Genomic DNA, 19,051 nt, shown 5'->3' with positions numbered 1-19,051 from the left:
ATATCTGATCAAAGAATGTTCAAATTGTCCGCTAGCTTCTTAACCATTACCACCAAATTACCCAGGTGAGAGTTATATGGCAATCTTGCATACTGTCTACTTTTTTACATAAAGGTATTCTTACTCTTAGCGCATTGTTTCGTGATTATGCGTTTTTTCCCGACAAATAAAACGTTGAGTGTTGTGATAATCGGTTTTATCATAAAGAAATGTACATCTTCCTTTCTTAAATTCCAATCTAGCCATATGATTTTCTTCATTACACTAATGTCTTCAAAAATCAAGTTAATTTGTAACTGTTATGTTGTATGCTGTATACATGAACATTATATTTTCTAGTTTTTACGTTCATGTTTATATTTATTACTTTCTTCCTATTCCGTGTAAAGAGCACTTCTTTCGTATGCGGAATTCGGAGCCTGTCTTGTCTATTTGTGTCACTGTGGTCATTTGATGCATAGGCTTATTTCGCCACTAGATAGTTCAGTTGTAATGACGATATTAAAATATGTTTTTGCGTATACGATCACGGTCGTGATTATAGGCGAATATCGGTCGTGTTGTGTAGTCTGACTAATTGTATCACATCTTTCACTTCATCAAGCTTTATGGCTTTTGTCTCAATTTTCCTGTTTGTTTCGCTATGTCCATTAAATATAAACTGGTGTGAAAGTATTAACCATTTGCTTTTATCCACACTGTTTATGCATATGTATGATTTTCTAAAGTATTATATTTGGTGTTGACTTGTTGTTATTAAATTAGACTGCCCTTTATAGATTGAACGCAAATTACTTCAGAAATGAGAAAACTCGTATGTGTATATTTACCAGGTTTGGTTCCAAATCTGTAAGGTAAAAGCTGGTTGCGTTTAATGTTTTATCTACGCTCTATAAAATAGCATAATAATTCGTTTTTATTCGCAATTACCTTATTTCCATGTCGGTGAAGGTATTCTTTGTCAATAATGCTGTGACCGGTGTTATGTATGTGGAAAAAATTGTCAAGCAGGTGAGAGAAAATTATTGGTCTACTGTTTGCGACTACCTCATACCAAATTGGTTTGGACGTAAGATACGGATGTTGAATGAGTTTGAATAAGTCTACAGAGCAGTGCTAGAGATTGTGTGGTAATATATCCTCCACACGTTATTTAAAGAAGTGCACCCATTCACTGTTATGTGTTAACCATCTAGAATGTCATTGAATTCACAAGTACTATAATCTCTATTCGACCTAAGAACTCTTACTTGCATACGAGCCTGGTGAGATTAAACACTGATTAAGTGTCTAACGGACTCGACTTTCTCAATTACATTTAAACAATAAAATAGGAAGCCCAGGTTCGCTTATCTCTTCAAAACGACAACGCGGAATATTATTTCCGCCGCAAAAAGTCGACAAATAGCTTTTAAGACTAATACTTTCCCTATAAGATATTAAACTACCTCGAATATCTTACCTGTCCACGAGAACTACCCTCTCTCTGAGAAGTCGACACTTGGTTTTTGGAAAGAGAATCCGTACGAAATCGCTCTCATTATTTTTCAGGGCATCAGCCAGCTTCTTGATGGACTGAAATTATATCAGACGATTGATGAACACTTTGCTGGTGGAAAATGATCTGATGCTTGAGGGGCTGAAAGCTTCAAAGAAAATGATTTCAGATTGCTAGTTGTCAACTGCTTGATGGGATGAACTAACACGAGTTTATTTTTTTTAATTGTTTGAAAATAATTATTTACAATGTAAAATGTTTAACACAGAATTTAGAACAAACGCCATGTATTTGTCATGATGGTTCTCTTTGTTGCTAAATGTATGGAACACGACCAAGCATATACGATAGCACGTTCATTATTCAAAATGCTCTTTATTAGAACAACGCAATTGAGATAAAACTTGCAAAAGGAAAAAAATAAATAAAGGTTGATTTAAACCATTGTTATCAATAATGACATCATAGTTCAAATGTTTGAAACAATTATTTAAAGACAACTGAAAGATTTGCCTATAATATTTTTATGTGACATATACCAATTTATACAAAAAGCACATTGTTTGTCCATGCGTCGTATGAATACATAATCAAACACCACAGAACACTTGGAGACACCGTAAAATGATTTTGCTTTGATTTAACATTTTAAATTGTTATTTAAGTCGAAAAAAATTGTGAACATCAAAAACGTACAATTCTTATCGACCACATCAATTAGTCGATGGTCTACTTATAACTGAGGAGAACATCCACTATCAATTGAAGGTTGTTCATGATTCAAAAGGGACAAAAATTTTTAGAGTGCTTGCAGGTGATCACGATAAATAAGTGAACTTTTCTGCCTGATAACTGACAAGAACTAGTACCATGTTGATAAATGTTTTTTGTTTCTGAAATAAAAATAAGTACAGTGTAAAACAACTTATATGGCGTGAGATTATATGAACATTGCAGATTGAAGAAACGATCAAATTTCTTTGTAAGACCGAAATACAAGAAATACAATATTAAACAGTGAGCTGCGTATTTTACTGAAATAACTATGAACGTACAACTAATAAAGTATTTTAGATGTTTGACGTTCTATAAAAAGGGGGCACATTATGTTGAATAATTATAATTGCTGATTGTCGGACGGAACCACGGTGAGATCGAGACTCTACTAGCTGCTTGATAATCGAAATGAATACGCGCACTATGCTAATACAGGATTATTCCGAAAGATTACGTTACAAAAAAAGTTAATCAATAACTATTATTCAGTAATCGGAAGCCTGACACACTACCTATAGATTGCGGTCTGAAACGTGTGTCATCGATTGTTGAAGGAAACATACAGGGTAGACTAACAAGAGCTGTCAGAAGACAGCGCGCTCGACTATTCGAGTGCTTGACAGTATAACGTAAGCCATCATGGGGAAATTGTTCACATTTAATAATTTTTTAAACGATCTTTCCAAAATAAAAAAGGAAAACAAATTATTTATTTTTTTTTTTTGGGGGGGGGGTAGGGGGGTAGGGGGTGAGAGCGGGGTATAATGTGGGGTGTGGTAATTTATTAGGTGATGTTTAAAAAACAAATTAAGGGGAATGGGGGGTAGGGGGTGAGAGGGGGGTATAATGTGGGGTGTGGTAATTTATAAGATGATGTTTTGAAAACAACAAAAAAAATGTGGGGGGGAGGTTGGGGGGTGGGGAAGGGAAGCAAAATGTTCAATTATCTAAATGCAAAAGGGGCCATAATTATGTCAAAATGCTTGATACAGTGGTCTTCTCTTGTTTATAGGTTGGGGTCATGTTGGTAAACAAGTATGCAACATATTAAAGCAATATGTCAAAGGATATATGAAATATTTGGGTAGTACGCAAACATTAACATATATTTATCAATAATATGCATAATCTAAGTATAAAAGGGGCAATAATTATGAAAAATGCTTGATAGAGTTGTCAGCTCTTGTTTATAGGTTGGGGTGATGTTGGTAAACAAGTATGCAAAATATGAAAGCAATATGTCAAGGGACAATGAAAATAAATGGGGTAGTACAAAAAATTTAACATGTCCTGCAAATTCTAAGTGGAAAAGGGGCCATAATTATGACAAAATGCTTGATAGAGTTGTCTGCTCTTGTTTATATATTGGGGTCATGTTGTTAAACAAGTATGCAAAATTTGAAAGCAATATGTCAAGGGACAAAGAAAATATTTGGGGTAGTACGAAAACTTTAACATACGCAGACGCTAACGCTAACACTAACGCTAACGCTAACGCCGACGCCGGGGTGAGTATGATAGCTACACTATATATATTTTATACAGTGTGTACTGAACTTAACACAATTACAGCATGTTTTCTTTAATCAATATAAAATGTTCGAAACAGGAACATTTGAATTAAAAATCTCGCACGTTACCACTTGCCATTCAGACCATAAAGTGATTACCATTATTTAAACGCTCTGTTAGTAATACACATATTTTCCACGTATAGAAGCATTTTGATTTTGATTGACAAATACATGTTTGAAACCATAAATAAAATGATAATGTTCATTTTGTTTTATTAGTGATGTTAATTCACCGTTTATACGTTTCGCTTTTTCCAAACATGAAAGCAAATATTGGATAGTTTTGCAATGGGTTTACTGAGTAAAATATTCATTTGAAAATAAAAGTGGGATACTAAAACGAAAAATAAACACGTCTAAAATACAATGGATGTACATTTTATGATCATTGCTTAATGTTTTCTTGTCAACTTATGAGTTTTGAAAATATAACCAAAACGCAGAAAGCTTTAAATATGCCCTACATGAAATTCTATCAAGATTTATCAATCTAGCTAATTTTTTAACAAATAATATCAGGGCATTTATACGATATATAACGACACCTATCAAACAGTGTTGTTCGCCAATAATAGGATTTCATTATGAAGGAGAAAGTTCTCAAAACATCTTTGAAGTTTTTCTCAATCAGAGGCATTTGTAGAGCAGCAAAAAGACAGATAATGTGACTTTATTTTGACTTGCGCAATGTACATCGTCAAGTTCACAATTGCTACACAACTTTAGCAGTTATTCATACTGAGGAGTAGTGTTTGTTTCTTCACTAAATTGTAAACAACTTTTAAAAATATTATTTATTCCGATAATTAATACAAAGAGTTCATTGCGAATTGAATTAAACATCTATTTTATTTTGTTTCTTAAATATGCTTTGGCATAAACTGTGTGGGTAATGTTAGGATGAATTTTTATCTGGTAAAATCTCAGATGCCATGAACACAACTTAAACGTGTGTAATATCCTCATCTATGTTATTGATGGTATTAAAAACTCAAGATCGTGTAATAGTTATTTCTACGTCTGTTTGAAAACAAGGTAAACAAGGTAGGCAATGATGTCTTCTCGTTGTGATACTAATGTTAGATTAACGCATATAAACTACGTCATTATCAAGAGATCGTTCTACCCAAATGAGGATATATAGCGCACTTTACCTGTACTTACAAGACCGTATTTGTTTACAGATTTTACGGAGCGTGCTTGAAATAATTAAAGCGGTGACATGATTATTTGCAATTATACTGTTCACATAATCTAATTAATTTCAAGATACTGTAGTTAATAATTGTGTGTTTGAGAAGTATTTATTACATCAATCCTTTTCATGAAATAAACAACTGAAAGTATTTGACACCCTCATACAGGGTTTCATATTGGCGTTCGATCTTCATCGTCTGACCAATGAAGCGATGCGATAATTGAATGTTTGACATATCCCCCAGATATATGCTCAGTATTAGCGTCAAATGTCCTCCGGAAAATTTATAACCCCGGACACTGACCCTTCTGAATTGCCAGCAAAATCGGTCCCTTGCATTTAGGTTAATATAATAAACAATCATTGTCAAATGTCCTTTATTAAAACAATATCGGTTAGCATGTGTGTCAGCCGTAAAAATACGTGACACGTCCGGAAAAAAAAGAATTATACGCAACTCAAAATGCAAACAAGAGCTGTCTCCATCGGAAGACATATGCCCCCGAACAATGTTTTTTTCGAAACTTAAACACGGACCCTAAGGTCTAGGTTAAAGGGGTCAACATTTTTGTGCGTATGGAAAAGCCTTGATCTTATGCACATGCATACCAAATATGAAGGTTACATCTGAAGATGCTTTGTAAAAAAAATCACAATTTCCAGTAGCCCTACCTCTATACTCTTAGGCGTGTCTGGTTCCCTTTCTGTCAGGACAATGACCTTTTCGGAGTCGGAGCCCTCGATTTGCAGGATGCGGTGAGTCCTGTGTGCCATTCCACACGGCAGGACGTTCTCGCTCAACATGGCGTTGATCACTGTACTCTTCCCGCTTGACGTCCTATGGTAGGGGTGGTACTTTATTAATGTATCTATAGATGCTTCTGATCTGTCGTATTTTCATCTTTGGAGTTCTAATCCAAGAAACGGCTATATAAAATGTGCGAGAATTTCTCATAACATTATTTCCACGGTTATTTAAAGCCAGTATCTATGATTTAAGCAGCGATTTATTTCTATTGATTTAATTCTAACACAACGTTCCAATGTTCGTTAGCTATTCTGAACTACAAGCTATATGCAGCGTCCTATCGGCCCCATAACAAATTGTATGACCGCAATATCCGACCGTGTTCGCGGTACTGCTCAGTGAACAAAAAATAAACAAAATGAACCAGTCGACTGTAACATGTGTAAATTCTGGCGGGAATGTGTGCAAAATCACGTGTTCAAAGGTAGCGACATAATATGATGTATGCAAAGGACGTATATGGATACTAAACCGCCATTTACATGAAATTACACAACAATCAATGGGCGTCATGCATACACTGTGTCACCTAGTCTTTGAAACTCAATACATGTACACAACTCCAATTCAATTTTCTTTGCGTTTTATGTTTGCTTATACATCTAAACACAATGTTTTCCAACGTTTGTGAAATATTCTTAACTACAAGCTATATGCGGCGTAACGGCTGGGGCCGCCCTGCGACACAAGAAGTTGTGCGACCGTTACGCCCAGTTGTTACTGCCTAGTAACCGTAAGGTAGCGCACCTCTTATGATTTCCCGCGATTTATTTTACGATCATTGCCGATCTTCAATGATCGGTTATTTCCGAGAGATGCATTTTTCAAACTTCGAATTTTGATATGTGTTTACCTAATTCATTAAGAATACATTACTTTCACTATAGATATTGACTTTGATCCAATTATCATCTGAAAAATACGATTTCGCGATTTCTTCAAAGATCGACGAGCCTTTTTACCTGTTTACTTATGGATATCTAATTTAAAGCTGCACTGATGTGAAGTTGTCGCGGCCGAGTGGTTAAGGCGATGGACAAGAAATCTTTTGGGATCTTCCCGCGCAGGTTCGAAATCTGCCGACATCGCATACTTTTTGCGACGCGTTTTATTTCTTTTCTAACGTAATTTGATTTAATATAGCATATAAGCTATGTTTATTGTTAATTCTAACACGGCACGCGACTCGTTTTCTATAGACAAAGAAGGAAATCAAGTATGGGTTATTCTGCAATAACTTATGGGCGGAGCTTAATGTTTCGAAAATAGTTCCGAATAAATAAAGAAAATAATGCAGTAAAATGCACGTGCTAAAACCCGCTCTTAAAGAAATGTAATAAACGTAGCATGTATATAAATGTAATGAAACAACAAATTGTATATTTGGTGATAAGTGGCATAACCACGCCTACAAAAAATATAATTTGTCAGGAAACGTAATTCAGAAAACATGTATAGCATGTCAGCTTTTCAGTAGCATCAAGACACGTGACGTCATTAAGTTTCTACGATTGTTGTTTTCAATGAAAGTGACGTCATTTGCAAAATATTTATGAATGAAAACGACGTCATATGTTTGTACAATTCAATGACGTCACTAAAAAGTGAACTTTCACTAAGATGGGCGGAGTATTGAAAAATATAGTTCGAGTCCTAAAGCATGGACCAAATCAATCAGAATCGTGTTAGAATCGAAATAATATTTTTCTATGATGGTTTGTTGTCGAATAACCCACCGTAAGTTGTATAGATGCGTGTTATCAAATCACTCGTGCTTCGCACTCGTGATTTAATTCCTACGCATCTATACTCCTTACTGTGGGTTATTCGACAACAAACCATGATAGAAAAATATTATTTCTTAAATATTTTGAAAAGTGTATGCACATCCTTCAATTTTTAAAATTAAAACAACTTTATGGCTAAATTCGGTAATTTACTGCTGAAAATACGAATGATGCATGTTGCATTTTTATTTTTATTTCAAAAAGTAAACGGTAAATCTGTCTATTTCTTGGTATTTTGCTGTATATAGTGTTTCTATAAAAAAAAAAAATAGTTTAAAATATAACTTAAATAATACTATTTGAATTTTATGACACTTTGTTTTTTTAACCGACCCAATTTTTATTTTGCTGAAATCACTTACATTTCATGGCGCTTTTCCATAGATAAAAATTTGTAAAAAATAAATGTCTGTAAAAAAATACTTATTTCATCTTGTTTAAATTTAAACACCTTTACTGCATCTGTACACATCAACTGCATGCCCATATTTGGAAATTTGAATGAATTATGGAACTTGTATATACCCCAGGGGTGAAAATAAACCGGACAACAGCCGAGCGTGAGGGTGGTTTTGTAAAAATCGGAATATATTTTTTTTTAAGCATGGAAAGCCTACGTACAAATTTGCATGTAGTTTAGTGAAATGATGCTGATTAGAAAAATAATTAATTAAATCATATTTGGATATGTGACCATTAGGGGTGCGCTACCTTAAGCCTCGGTCACACTGTCACGAATCAGAGCTACGAACGAGCTACGAATACTTTTCGGCACAGTTTGTAGCTATCCTTACTGGACCGTGGCTCTCCGTACTTGATCCGTGATCAGTCGTAGTAGTTTTTTGATGTCCGTAGCGACTCTTGACAAATTTTGAACATGTTCAAACAATTGCTACGAATGTATCGACCGTAGCATATCCGGAGCAGTCCGTCCTAAACCGTACTGATCCGTACTAGTTCGTAACGACACCGTAGTCGTCCGTACCTTTTCGTAGGCCCAAAGATTTTCAATGACTTCTACGCATTGATACGAAAAACTACGGAGCGGAACGGTTACGCTACGTATTAGCTACGATTATTCCACGGGTATACTACGGAAAAACACGGTTCCAGTACGTTGTACCACGGACAGACAGGAATTTGGACGATCTTGTACGATGTACTACATTTCAGCACGAAACAGTACGGACATGTACGGTCCACTACAATAAATTGCTTGAAATATATCATTGAAATTATAAAGCAATCGTACTTGCATTTGTTGAGTTGACAATCATGAACCGCCAGCAAATTACGTTTGCGATAAATGTGTTACACTTGGATATTGATATGGCACAAAATGCAGAGACCGTAGTCGAGCGGCTTGACGATATGCACAGAGGTCGTAATAATGATTCAATATCGTATAACTAGTATAGCTTTGTGCTAAAGGTTACGTATTTTAAAAATATTAAAATTTGAACTTACTAGTAATACATTTTTTTTATTTATTTTTTTTATTTGCAGGTAAGTGTCTGCCTCATATGCCTTTTGAATCTTGCTCTCTTTTGTCGTGATTTAATAATTGTTAAATTAATAGCCGACATAATAAAATACAAAATTAATCATACTTTCCTTAGCATAATCTATAGTTTTGGATGGAGGAGGTAAACTCTTCCCCAGAGCGGCTGATTCCATTATTTCTATTACGCGCTGTTGCTGTCGCTTGCATGTTCTCTTTTTGGGAGGCATTCTGTGTATGACAATACAAGAGGCTGTGGGCGCAATATTCAAGCGTAGTTCGTTCCTACCTGTCCGTCGCAATTTCCACTGCTTCGTAGCGGACCGTCCTAGTTCATACTTACCCGTATTAGACCGTAGCGGATCCGTAGTTAGATCGTACTGATTCGCGTAGCATCGTACTTAATCTTACCAGACCGTGGCGGATTCGTAGTTTGATCGTCCCGATTCGTGGCGCTCCGTACTAAATCGCGTCGATTAGTAGCAGTCCGTACCTTTTCTTGTTCGTTTTCCAACATTTTGATGGTAATTTCGTTGTGCTCCGTACTGAAATCGTAACGTCCTACGAATTTTGACAATTTCGTAGTCATTCGTAGCCGATTGAATCGTAGCTCATTCGTAGCTCTGAATCGTGATAGTGTGACCGAGGCATTAGTTAAAATACAGATATAAACACTGAAACAGTTGATTGTAACGTTTGCAAATTCTGACTGGCCGTGTGCAAAGTGACGTGTCCAACAACTGCCATGTAAATATGACTTATGCAACGGACGCATAACGAATACAAACGGAATTGACCGATAAATGTCCGGACACATAGCGAATGTGTACGGAATGGACCGATGAGTGTCCGACACTTATTGACGTATTATACTCGAGGCAATGAAATGATAATCTAGGTGTGACAGCCTTATGAAGATTGTATGTTGATAAGAATTTCGAGCATTATATTTGTTAAATTATGCCCCACATATACGTTTTGTTACACCAAATTTTGACTTATCAGCAAAACGAGCAATGGGCAATTAACTAGATACATTCTCCTCTTCTAGGTTAGCGTTAATTAGAAGATACTATATGCACTTGCCATCTTGCATCGCAAGTCATGTATCCGTTCGTTCATTACGTAGCTGAGTTGTGTCTATTATTAGAATTTACAATATTTTCTGGCGATCTAATCTTTTGGCGTCTGTTTGCATATCTATTTAAGCAGATACAATATTGAACTTGATGCAAAACAAATAAAGATTTTTTACTATTCTTAGTAATATATCTTAGGCACTATGTGACAATCTCAATTACGCGGCATTAAGACATACAAAGATGAATTTCAACAGGTCTGTCGTCTTTCACGTTTCAGTTCAACCAAGGTTATTAAAGAGATATATATTGTACACCATATTAAGAAAACAAGTACACGTATAAAGCTAAAAGGAAAAAAAGAAACACGTACACGCCAAAAAAGGCAACCTTCATGTGATCTCTGGCCAGCACCTCCATGACTCTGCACACTTTCTGCCGGTGGTCCGTCACTTTATGTTGACATTCACCCATATCAATGTGTTCCCCGCTACCTATTGTTGATATTCTCAAAGTTTGATTACAAAAAATAAAAATTCAATGGAATGAAAAAAGTCAGTTGCAATATCCGACTTATTAAGAAAAGCAAACTATCCAGAAACTATATCGGGAAATAACGTTTTGTTCTTATTTACTCATTTTGAAAAGGACACCAACTTTCAACATACGATAGTTCCAACTTGGACCACCGGCCACCGGGCCTCATACATCCCCCAGAATTAATTACAAACCAAACGATCTCCTGAAACGATTTTAATTAATAAACGTATCGGAAGAAAATGAAAAAGAAAGGCTCTAAATATGACGCCAAAATAAAATATTACAAACATAATTTAGTGAGTCGCAAATCTAATAAGACAATCAGAGGATCAAGTCCCATATGTACATTATTTCAAAACAAATTATTTGAGAATAATATTTGCAAAGAAAGTGGAGCATAGCAAGTATACTAACGTTACATCGTTTTCCGTGACTCCTACCAAAATATTTGAATTTGCATAACGATCACCTACACCATGACTTCCAAGATGACTGTTTAAGGGACAGTGTATACTTATGAGCGCAAGTGCTCATTTTTTATCTCGATAATTTGAACAAAACCCGTTTTTTTTATTTTTGGTAACGCTGACCATAACACATCCACCTCCATTAACAATTACTCGTCTGATATATATATCTTTGATAAACGAGATAAAGCAAACTTAATAACAAACAAATATATTTCAAAATTAATATATATTTACAATTAAATGCATGAAGTATAATTATAATGATAAGGTTTCAGCTGCAATTATTTTATAAAAAAGATAATTTATAACACTCATATAAAATCACAAACTAATACAACAATCTTACACCAGAGATGTCTACCTTTAATTAATGTGTCGGAATAATCGATGATTTCCAGCAGCTCTGTGAAATTCACCTTGATTGATTGCTGCGCTTGTGCAAACCATTGAAGAGGGTCGCTTGATCCAGCATCCATAAGTACTGTCAAACATACTGTGTTTAGTAATTCAGTATCTAACTGTATTTAGGCATTTATTTAAGTTTTCTCCGAAAATTAAACCTCAAAATTGGCGAAAAAGCTTCGTTTGGCGCAGGCCAACTTCTGAACTCACGATGTTAAACAAAATTGGTTTTAAATGTACTGGATTGCAAGAACTATTTCTAACGTGAGCCGGTTCATTAAACCCGTCTTGAATGACCACGAATTAATTCATTGTATGTTCGAATGTTATACTTAAATTTCTTCCCCAAATGTTATCGTGGTTGCTTCACTCAGATTAAAACCTTTATAGAAAGCATTATTTTTAACACAAGATGTTATGTTATTAACATTCTGACATATGCAAATTGACTAAACCTTTTTAGTTCGTAACTACTTATGTAAAAGGCTGTCCAATATGTTTCACGCTACAATTTTGGCTCGACATATAAAACCAGTAAGTCCTGTCTATCTGCACAGCTAAATATTCTTCTTTTGTTCTTGCGTTGTTTTTTCTTAAATAAGCTAACCCAGGAATATTTGTCTAGCGTAAGCTTAATGAAGGATCTCCCTAGCAATAGGCGTAACAAAAAGAAATGATAACTTAAGTCTTACAATGCTTCCATTTAATGCTTACCTCTACGATTACTGTCCATGTTCATTCATTGATAGAAGCTGCACGATAGTCCTTTCTTCAAGCATCTGAGTAATCTGAATAATATAATGAGACAAAATCTAATTTTAAATTTTCGTTTGGCATCACGATAAATAACATCCGTATTTGACTGATATTTTTTGATAATAAGATACTTTCAGGTAACGTTAAATATTGATTCGTTCAATGAAATGTCTTCTCATTTTTGTCTTGAAAAAAATAATGTTATTTGATGCATGCATTACTTTTAACCAATTACTAATGAAGATATGGTTATGTTATTATTTAGATGTTTACCCATTTCACTATATATTTGCATTTCTGTATTTATTTTAACGAATGACGGTTTAATCAGTAATTATATATATAATTCAATTGATATTTTACTATCAATTATTTTTAGACGGGATCATATTTCATTGAACATGTTAACTTAGCAATCGGCATACTATAAATATACACAGCTATTCTATCCTTTTAAGTTATTGAATTTACATTAAATAGTCCTACTGCCAAGAACCCAAAATTGAGGTGGGGTGTACCAGTAAGGGGGGCAAAACTACACCTATATATCTTGGAAGATTCATGCCAGTACATATGAAAATGGTTGATAACAGTCTGGTACTGTCAGCTTTTGGTATTTTTTTCTCCTTTGAAGATGGGGCCTCGATCAGCTTAATTTTCATAAATTGTCTGGGAGAAATTGAACCGAAGTAGGGTCAATATACACTTTGACCCCCCAAAAATTGCTACAAAACGTATTTTAACTGATACTGGTAGGGTAGAAGGTCCTTAAAAACATATTAAAATTTTACCACAATCGGACCTCCGTAAAAATATTTTTTCAAGATGGCCGCCAAGACCTATTAATGATCATAACTATGTAACTATCCAATCAAATTTAGTGAGTTTGGTGTCTATACCTAGGTTTCAAGGGGCAATGAACACACAATGATCATCAGAAATTGTTTAAGTTAAATTTAGTACACACACATTCAACATGGCGTCGAAAATGGCCGCCAAGATGGCCGCCAAAACCTATTTATGATCATAACTATGTAATTATCAACTTAAATTTGATGCATTTGGTGTCTATACCCAGGTTTCAGGGGGCAAAGAACACATTAATATTATCAGACAAAGTGTAGGTTAATTATGTTAGAAAGAAATTTAACATGGCGTCCTAAATGGCCGCCAAGATGGCCGCAAAGAATTAAGATGGTCGCCAAAACCTATAAAATGATCATAACTATGTTACTATCCCCTCAAATTTGACGCTCTTGGTGTCTATACATAGGTTTCGGAGGGTTAAGAATACATTAAGATCATCAGACATTGGTTAAGTTTATTATATTACACACAAATCCAACACAGCGTCCAAAATGGTCGCCAAGATGGCCGCCAAAACATATTTATGATCATAAAATATAACTATGTAACTATCCACTCACATTTGATGAATTTGGTGTATATACCCAGGTTTCAGAGAGCAAACAACACATTAATATCACATTTATATCATCAGACAAAATGAAAGCTAATTATGTTACACAGAAATCGAACACGGCGTCCAAATGGCCATCAACACAATACGAAGGACCACAAGTCCATAACTTGTATCTCAAACCTGATGGTTGTTATGTAAAATGCAATTGTTTAGGAGACAAGAAACACTTCAATCGAATTGAGCTTATCACTAAGGAGATGAATAATCATAAAATCCAATTTACGACATTTGGAAGAGAGAGTGAACCAGCACATGACTTCATGATAGGATCACAGGTGGTTAGCGTGTGGCTATGATATTAATAAGTGAAAACATCATTTTGAATGATAAATAATCATATTATAACAAACAATTAACTTTAATGAAAAAAATCACTATCAAATATATATATAATAAGGTATGCAACTCAAACGCACCCCAAAACAGCTTTGAACAGCCATATCTTCATCAATTGCGCAACGATTTTCACGGCTTTAATCAACACCCTTGAATTGTTTATTTTAAGCTAATAATTCAGCCATACTATGTTTGTCTTTGAGGTCTGGGCAATTTCATGTTTCTACTTCTCTGTAGCCCTCTCTAGTTTGATCAAAATCGCATAATATATAATCTGCTTGCGTCGTTTTGTCCCTCAAAAGGGAACAGTACAAAACCTTGGCATGATCCAGGAGCATCTGAATGTCTGGATCTTCCTTGGCCATTTCGGCTGAAAGCTGGCTGTGTATGCAATTTTCAACCAGAAGATGGTCCCGTGAAGCCCTCTGGACACCTTTTCGTGTCACAATGTGCACACTAGCATTTCTCAATAGACAGCCTCAAGTATGTTTTTGAGAGCGGTTTCTTACGTAAGGGATCCTTTGCCCCTCCCCCGCAAGTTCATACGTTTATGAAACATCCCAAATTCTGAACAACATTTTCAACTACTTTGTGGCGCATCAATGATGATTTCGGCAGCTTTCCAATACAAGGGTTGGTCAAACGTAACAATGGTGTTAAGGTTGTGGCAAGGTTTCAAACTAAGACTAATGTTGACAGAATGCACGCTTTGTCCCCATTGTACATATTAATCATAGGAAAGAATTTGACTGACAACAGCCCAGGGTACTGGCTTTGCTGATGCAAGATATGCATCATTCCCTGCCAATTCAGTGTTGCCTGAAGCTGAAAAATATCGATCCTCTTGTCAAAATCCAGAAATTGCGGCAGGTCCAAACAATGGCGTTTCACATAACAACACACGTCAAAAGTAATGGACTTGCGGTCCTTCGTATTGTGTCATTGGACGCCATGTGAGATTTCTGTGTAACATAATAAACTTAAACTATGTCTGACAATCGAAATGTCGGTATAGACAACAAAATCATCTAATCTGAGTGGATAGTTACATAGTTATAATCATTAATAGGTTTTGGTGGCCATCTTGGCGGCCATTTCGGACGCCGTGTTGTATTTTTTTGTAATATAGCAAATTTAAACAATGTCTGATAATCTTAATTTGTTCTTTGCCCCTTGAAACCTACGTATATCCACCAAAATAATCAAATTTGAGTGGTTATTTACATAGTTATGATCATTTATAGGTTTTGGCGGCCAGTTTGGAGGCCATTTTCGACGCCATGTTGGATTTGTGAGTACTATTGTACACTTAAACAATGTCTAATGACCTTTATGTGTTCTTTGCCACTTGAAACTTAGGAATAGACACCAAATTCATCAAATTTGATTGTATAGTTACATGGTTATGATCATTAATATGTATTGGCGGCCATCTTAGCCGCCATCTTGAATAAAAACACTTTCCGGAGGTCCGATTTTGGTAAACTTTTGATATGCTTTAAAGAAACTTCTACCCTACCAGGTTCAGTTAAAATACTTTTTGTAGCAATTTGTTGGTGGTTGAAGTTCTTTTTTCATATATTGACCCTACTATTTTGGAGGCTCGCTGGTTTTTAGGAACTTTTCTTGCAATCTCATTAATATTCATGCATATGCAAATGTACTAATTTGCATATTAAACTGCAGATCATACTAGGCAATAATCATAATCTTCATTTTAACACCAAACTATTTTTCTAAAACCAATTTTGAAGAAATATTTAAGAATTTTACTAGCTAAACTAGCTATTTAGTCAAAGCCTGACGGTTGCCATAGAAACAGCTCAATAATAACTTATAGCTGCCCAACTGAGATTGTTATCACACATTTTGTTTCTTAATATTGAGTATACAATCAAGTAAGATAGGTGTTGTTTTGCCCCCCTGAGTGGTACACCCCAACCCATCTGGCTGATAGACTAAAACAGTCACTGAAAGTACATATACATCCTAACTATTGGACACCGCTTTCATGTTATCAATAGATAATCAAGCTGTTAACAATTTATAATAATTGTTAGCTGTCAGTGTTCATATATATATATATATATATATATATATATATATATATATATATATATATATATATATATATATATATATATATATATAATGAGATATATATTCTGTTCTATATACGAGTTAATTGTTATTGTTTACATTCGGGATTTTCCGCGCATGCGCACTGACTGGTTGGCAAAAAACACTGGTAACAGGAATGTAAAATATGTATAAAGGGATTTTGTTTAGTGAATAAATTTGATAATAAAACCGAAATAAACATTAAAACTCTTAAATAATAGCGCAACTATATCATATTTGGTTCCAAATAAATGTATATTCACAAATAAAATGTCATCTTCATAAAAATACGAAGTACCGGGTAGTTATAATTAAGCAGATAAACTAACCGTGTTCGAAAGACTAAATACTGACAATTCCTGACAAAACAATAAATTAGCCGTATTCTTCCTGATAATAAGACTTGAATAAATTATATTTTAATACTAATAAAACATATATTAATTTTATTATAATTATATGTGGTGTGGATAGTGTTTTCATTTTCATCAGCGATCGATTGTGTAAGAGGCGCAAAGTCCTAAAAAGCGGATTACATTGCTTTTTTTAAATATTGTGGTAATTTTCTTTAACATTGAATGAATTTTCGTTTCGTTTACGTTGAATGACAATATAAATACAATTCAGCGTACAAATGGAAATCCCTGCATAATAATTATGCAAATTGAACTGTCTTTGCATGTATATATTGAAATCCCTTTAATAGAAATAAATTAAGGAGTGATAAAAAATATAACATTTTATGATAAATGCATATATTAAATTTATTTAACGAAAGTAGTTTTTACCCTAGTGTGATTGCTTGTGTTGATGATGGTGTTTCGTAGACTCCAGTAATGTAGAAACTTTACACGTAATAGCGGAGCTTACTTTTGTCAATCCATTAAATACCTTAATTGCGTGGCAGTAGAATTTAACAATATTTAAAATGTATAAGTATTTAAGAATGTATTATTATTATAAAACTGGCTAATCGATATAAACACTAGTTCCTGTAAATCCATTTCCGAAAAATATCTCCATTTTGTTAATGTTAAAATATTTTCATTGAAACAACTGATCAGTATTTTTTAGCTTTAAAATTTGACTTAAATGATTGCTGAATATGCCAAGAGATGACATGGAGGTATCGTAACTTATGTTTACTGACCCGGCACTCGTCTGCAACATGTGGTTTATGCAGAGACCCAAGTATAGGTCCCAGGGTTTATGACTATGGGATACCAAAGGGGTCGAAACATTTAACTTCTGCTCGACCAGCATTTTTTCTGCTCGAGCAGAAAAATCCTGCTCGACCAACATTTATTTTTAGATTATGGCATTAGCCAATCAGAACTCTTGTTATATTTGCCATTTGCTGCGAAAATGGTTTGTTTGGAAAAAATGGCTGCCGCCATGATGGTGCCTTTTTCACATCTTCTGCAAGTTTATGTGACGACCTGTTGAAAGTTTAACATTGACACGCGGTAAGTGCTTTATATTTTGACTGCAAACTAGTCAATCAAGAAATGGTTGCCATTCGCTAAATAAGAAAATCGATCATAAATGTCTAACGGCTGTTAAAACTTGTGCGAAAATCACGACGATGACTGATAAGAATGGCTCAATGGGTGCGCAAGTGTAGGTTCTCTGTTTTAATCGATTTACTTACTTAATGATTCTTAATAATTGCTTCCGATACAGGTGCCGATTGCTTGTGATTGTGCCTTTCTGGTGAACATTGTTTACGTTTCTCGTTCTCTCCATACATGTATCGAGATATATCTGCTGTCCGAACTTTTACAAATATCCAAAATATCATGTCTGTTAACCAGTTCTCAGTGCCCCAGATAAGCTGCGTATCTGCGTCTTTCACCCTATTAAAATTTTTTTTAAATGCAAAGATACAATATCATGCGTATTGAAAACGCAACCAATTTGACTTTTACGCATATTCTTCAAATTTGATGCGTACGATACAAAATCTTCGATCAAAATGAATTTGCTCATTTTAGGTATTTTCTCTTTGGAATTATTATCGTAACGCGGTGACGCTTACATTCAACAAGCTCAGCAAACGGTCATAGTTATTCAAACGCTATGTGGACTGGATTTCATACAGTCGATTGGTGTATAGCGGATTTTAGTGAGTAGCGGATAGGTTAAACTTTTTTTGCAAAATTCATTCATTTATGTTAAGATTTATAGTTTTCTATTAATTGAATACAAAAAGCCTATCATTGTTAAGTCGATTCATGTTTTTGTTGATGTGTTTCAATGTTTACAACTGTTTCTATTTTCGAAAGCAAAACAAGGTCACGTTATGTACGCACCGTTTTTGTGACGACAGGAAAAGTGCAGACGAATGGTTTCTTGAATTTTGTAGATTTTGTTTGGTAAACATAATGTTCATTGATGTAATATTTTAGTATTATGTGTCCTTTACAAAAGTAAGAATGCTCAGAAACCAAATTGATGCGTACCATATAAAATAAGCATGAAAGCTGCAACTCGGGATTTAGTGAATAACGGACATGTAGTTTAATTAAGCGTCTGACCAAATTATTTACGACGACAAACCATGCGTTTTCAATCTGACTTAATTCGTCGCTCATTGTGCATGTATTTGTAAAGCGTCTGTACTTTTAGTTTCTATTAGTTTCTCAATCTCCACGCAGAGGTGTCGTTCCTTGCTCTCACATACAACTCTGCGAAAGGCTCAGCACGCCATTTTGTCTATAG

General features: G+C 34.7%; 1 protein-coding gene across 1 annotated transcript in view; it reads right to left on the bottom strand.

Annotated features, from left to right (window-relative positions):
* Positions 1-19,051, bottom strand: part of LOC127840592 (mitofusin-1-like) — a 74,987-nt gene that overhangs the window by 27,098 nt on the left and 28,838 nt on the right. Inside the window, exons 2-6 of the mRNA XM_052369001.1 lie at positions 12,349-12,422; positions 11,594-11,713; positions 10,596-10,716; positions 5,720-5,885; positions 1,463-1,575 (exon numbers count right to left, since the gene is read on the bottom strand). Of these exons, the coding sequence (XP_052224961.1) occupies positions 1,463-1,575; positions 5,720-5,885; positions 10,596-10,716; positions 11,594-11,713; positions 12,349-12,373 (545 nt within the window). The 5' untranslated portion in view covers positions 12,374-12,422. The remainder of the gene's footprint in view (positions 1-1,462; positions 1,576-5,719; positions 5,886-10,595; positions 10,717-11,593; positions 11,714-12,348; positions 12,423-19,051) is intronic.

Source organism: Dreissena polymorpha, chromosome 8 (genome assembly GCF_020536995.1).
Source record: "Dreissena polymorpha isolate Duluth1 chromosome 8, UMN_Dpol_1.0, whole genome shotgun sequence".
In the NCBI taxonomy this organism is placed as follows: domain Eukaryota; kingdom Metazoa; phylum Mollusca; class Bivalvia; order Myida; family Dreissenidae; genus Dreissena; species Dreissena polymorpha.
The sequence above is the reverse complement of the archived record's forward strand: the minus strand, read 5'-3'. Positions and strand labels throughout refer to the sequence as shown.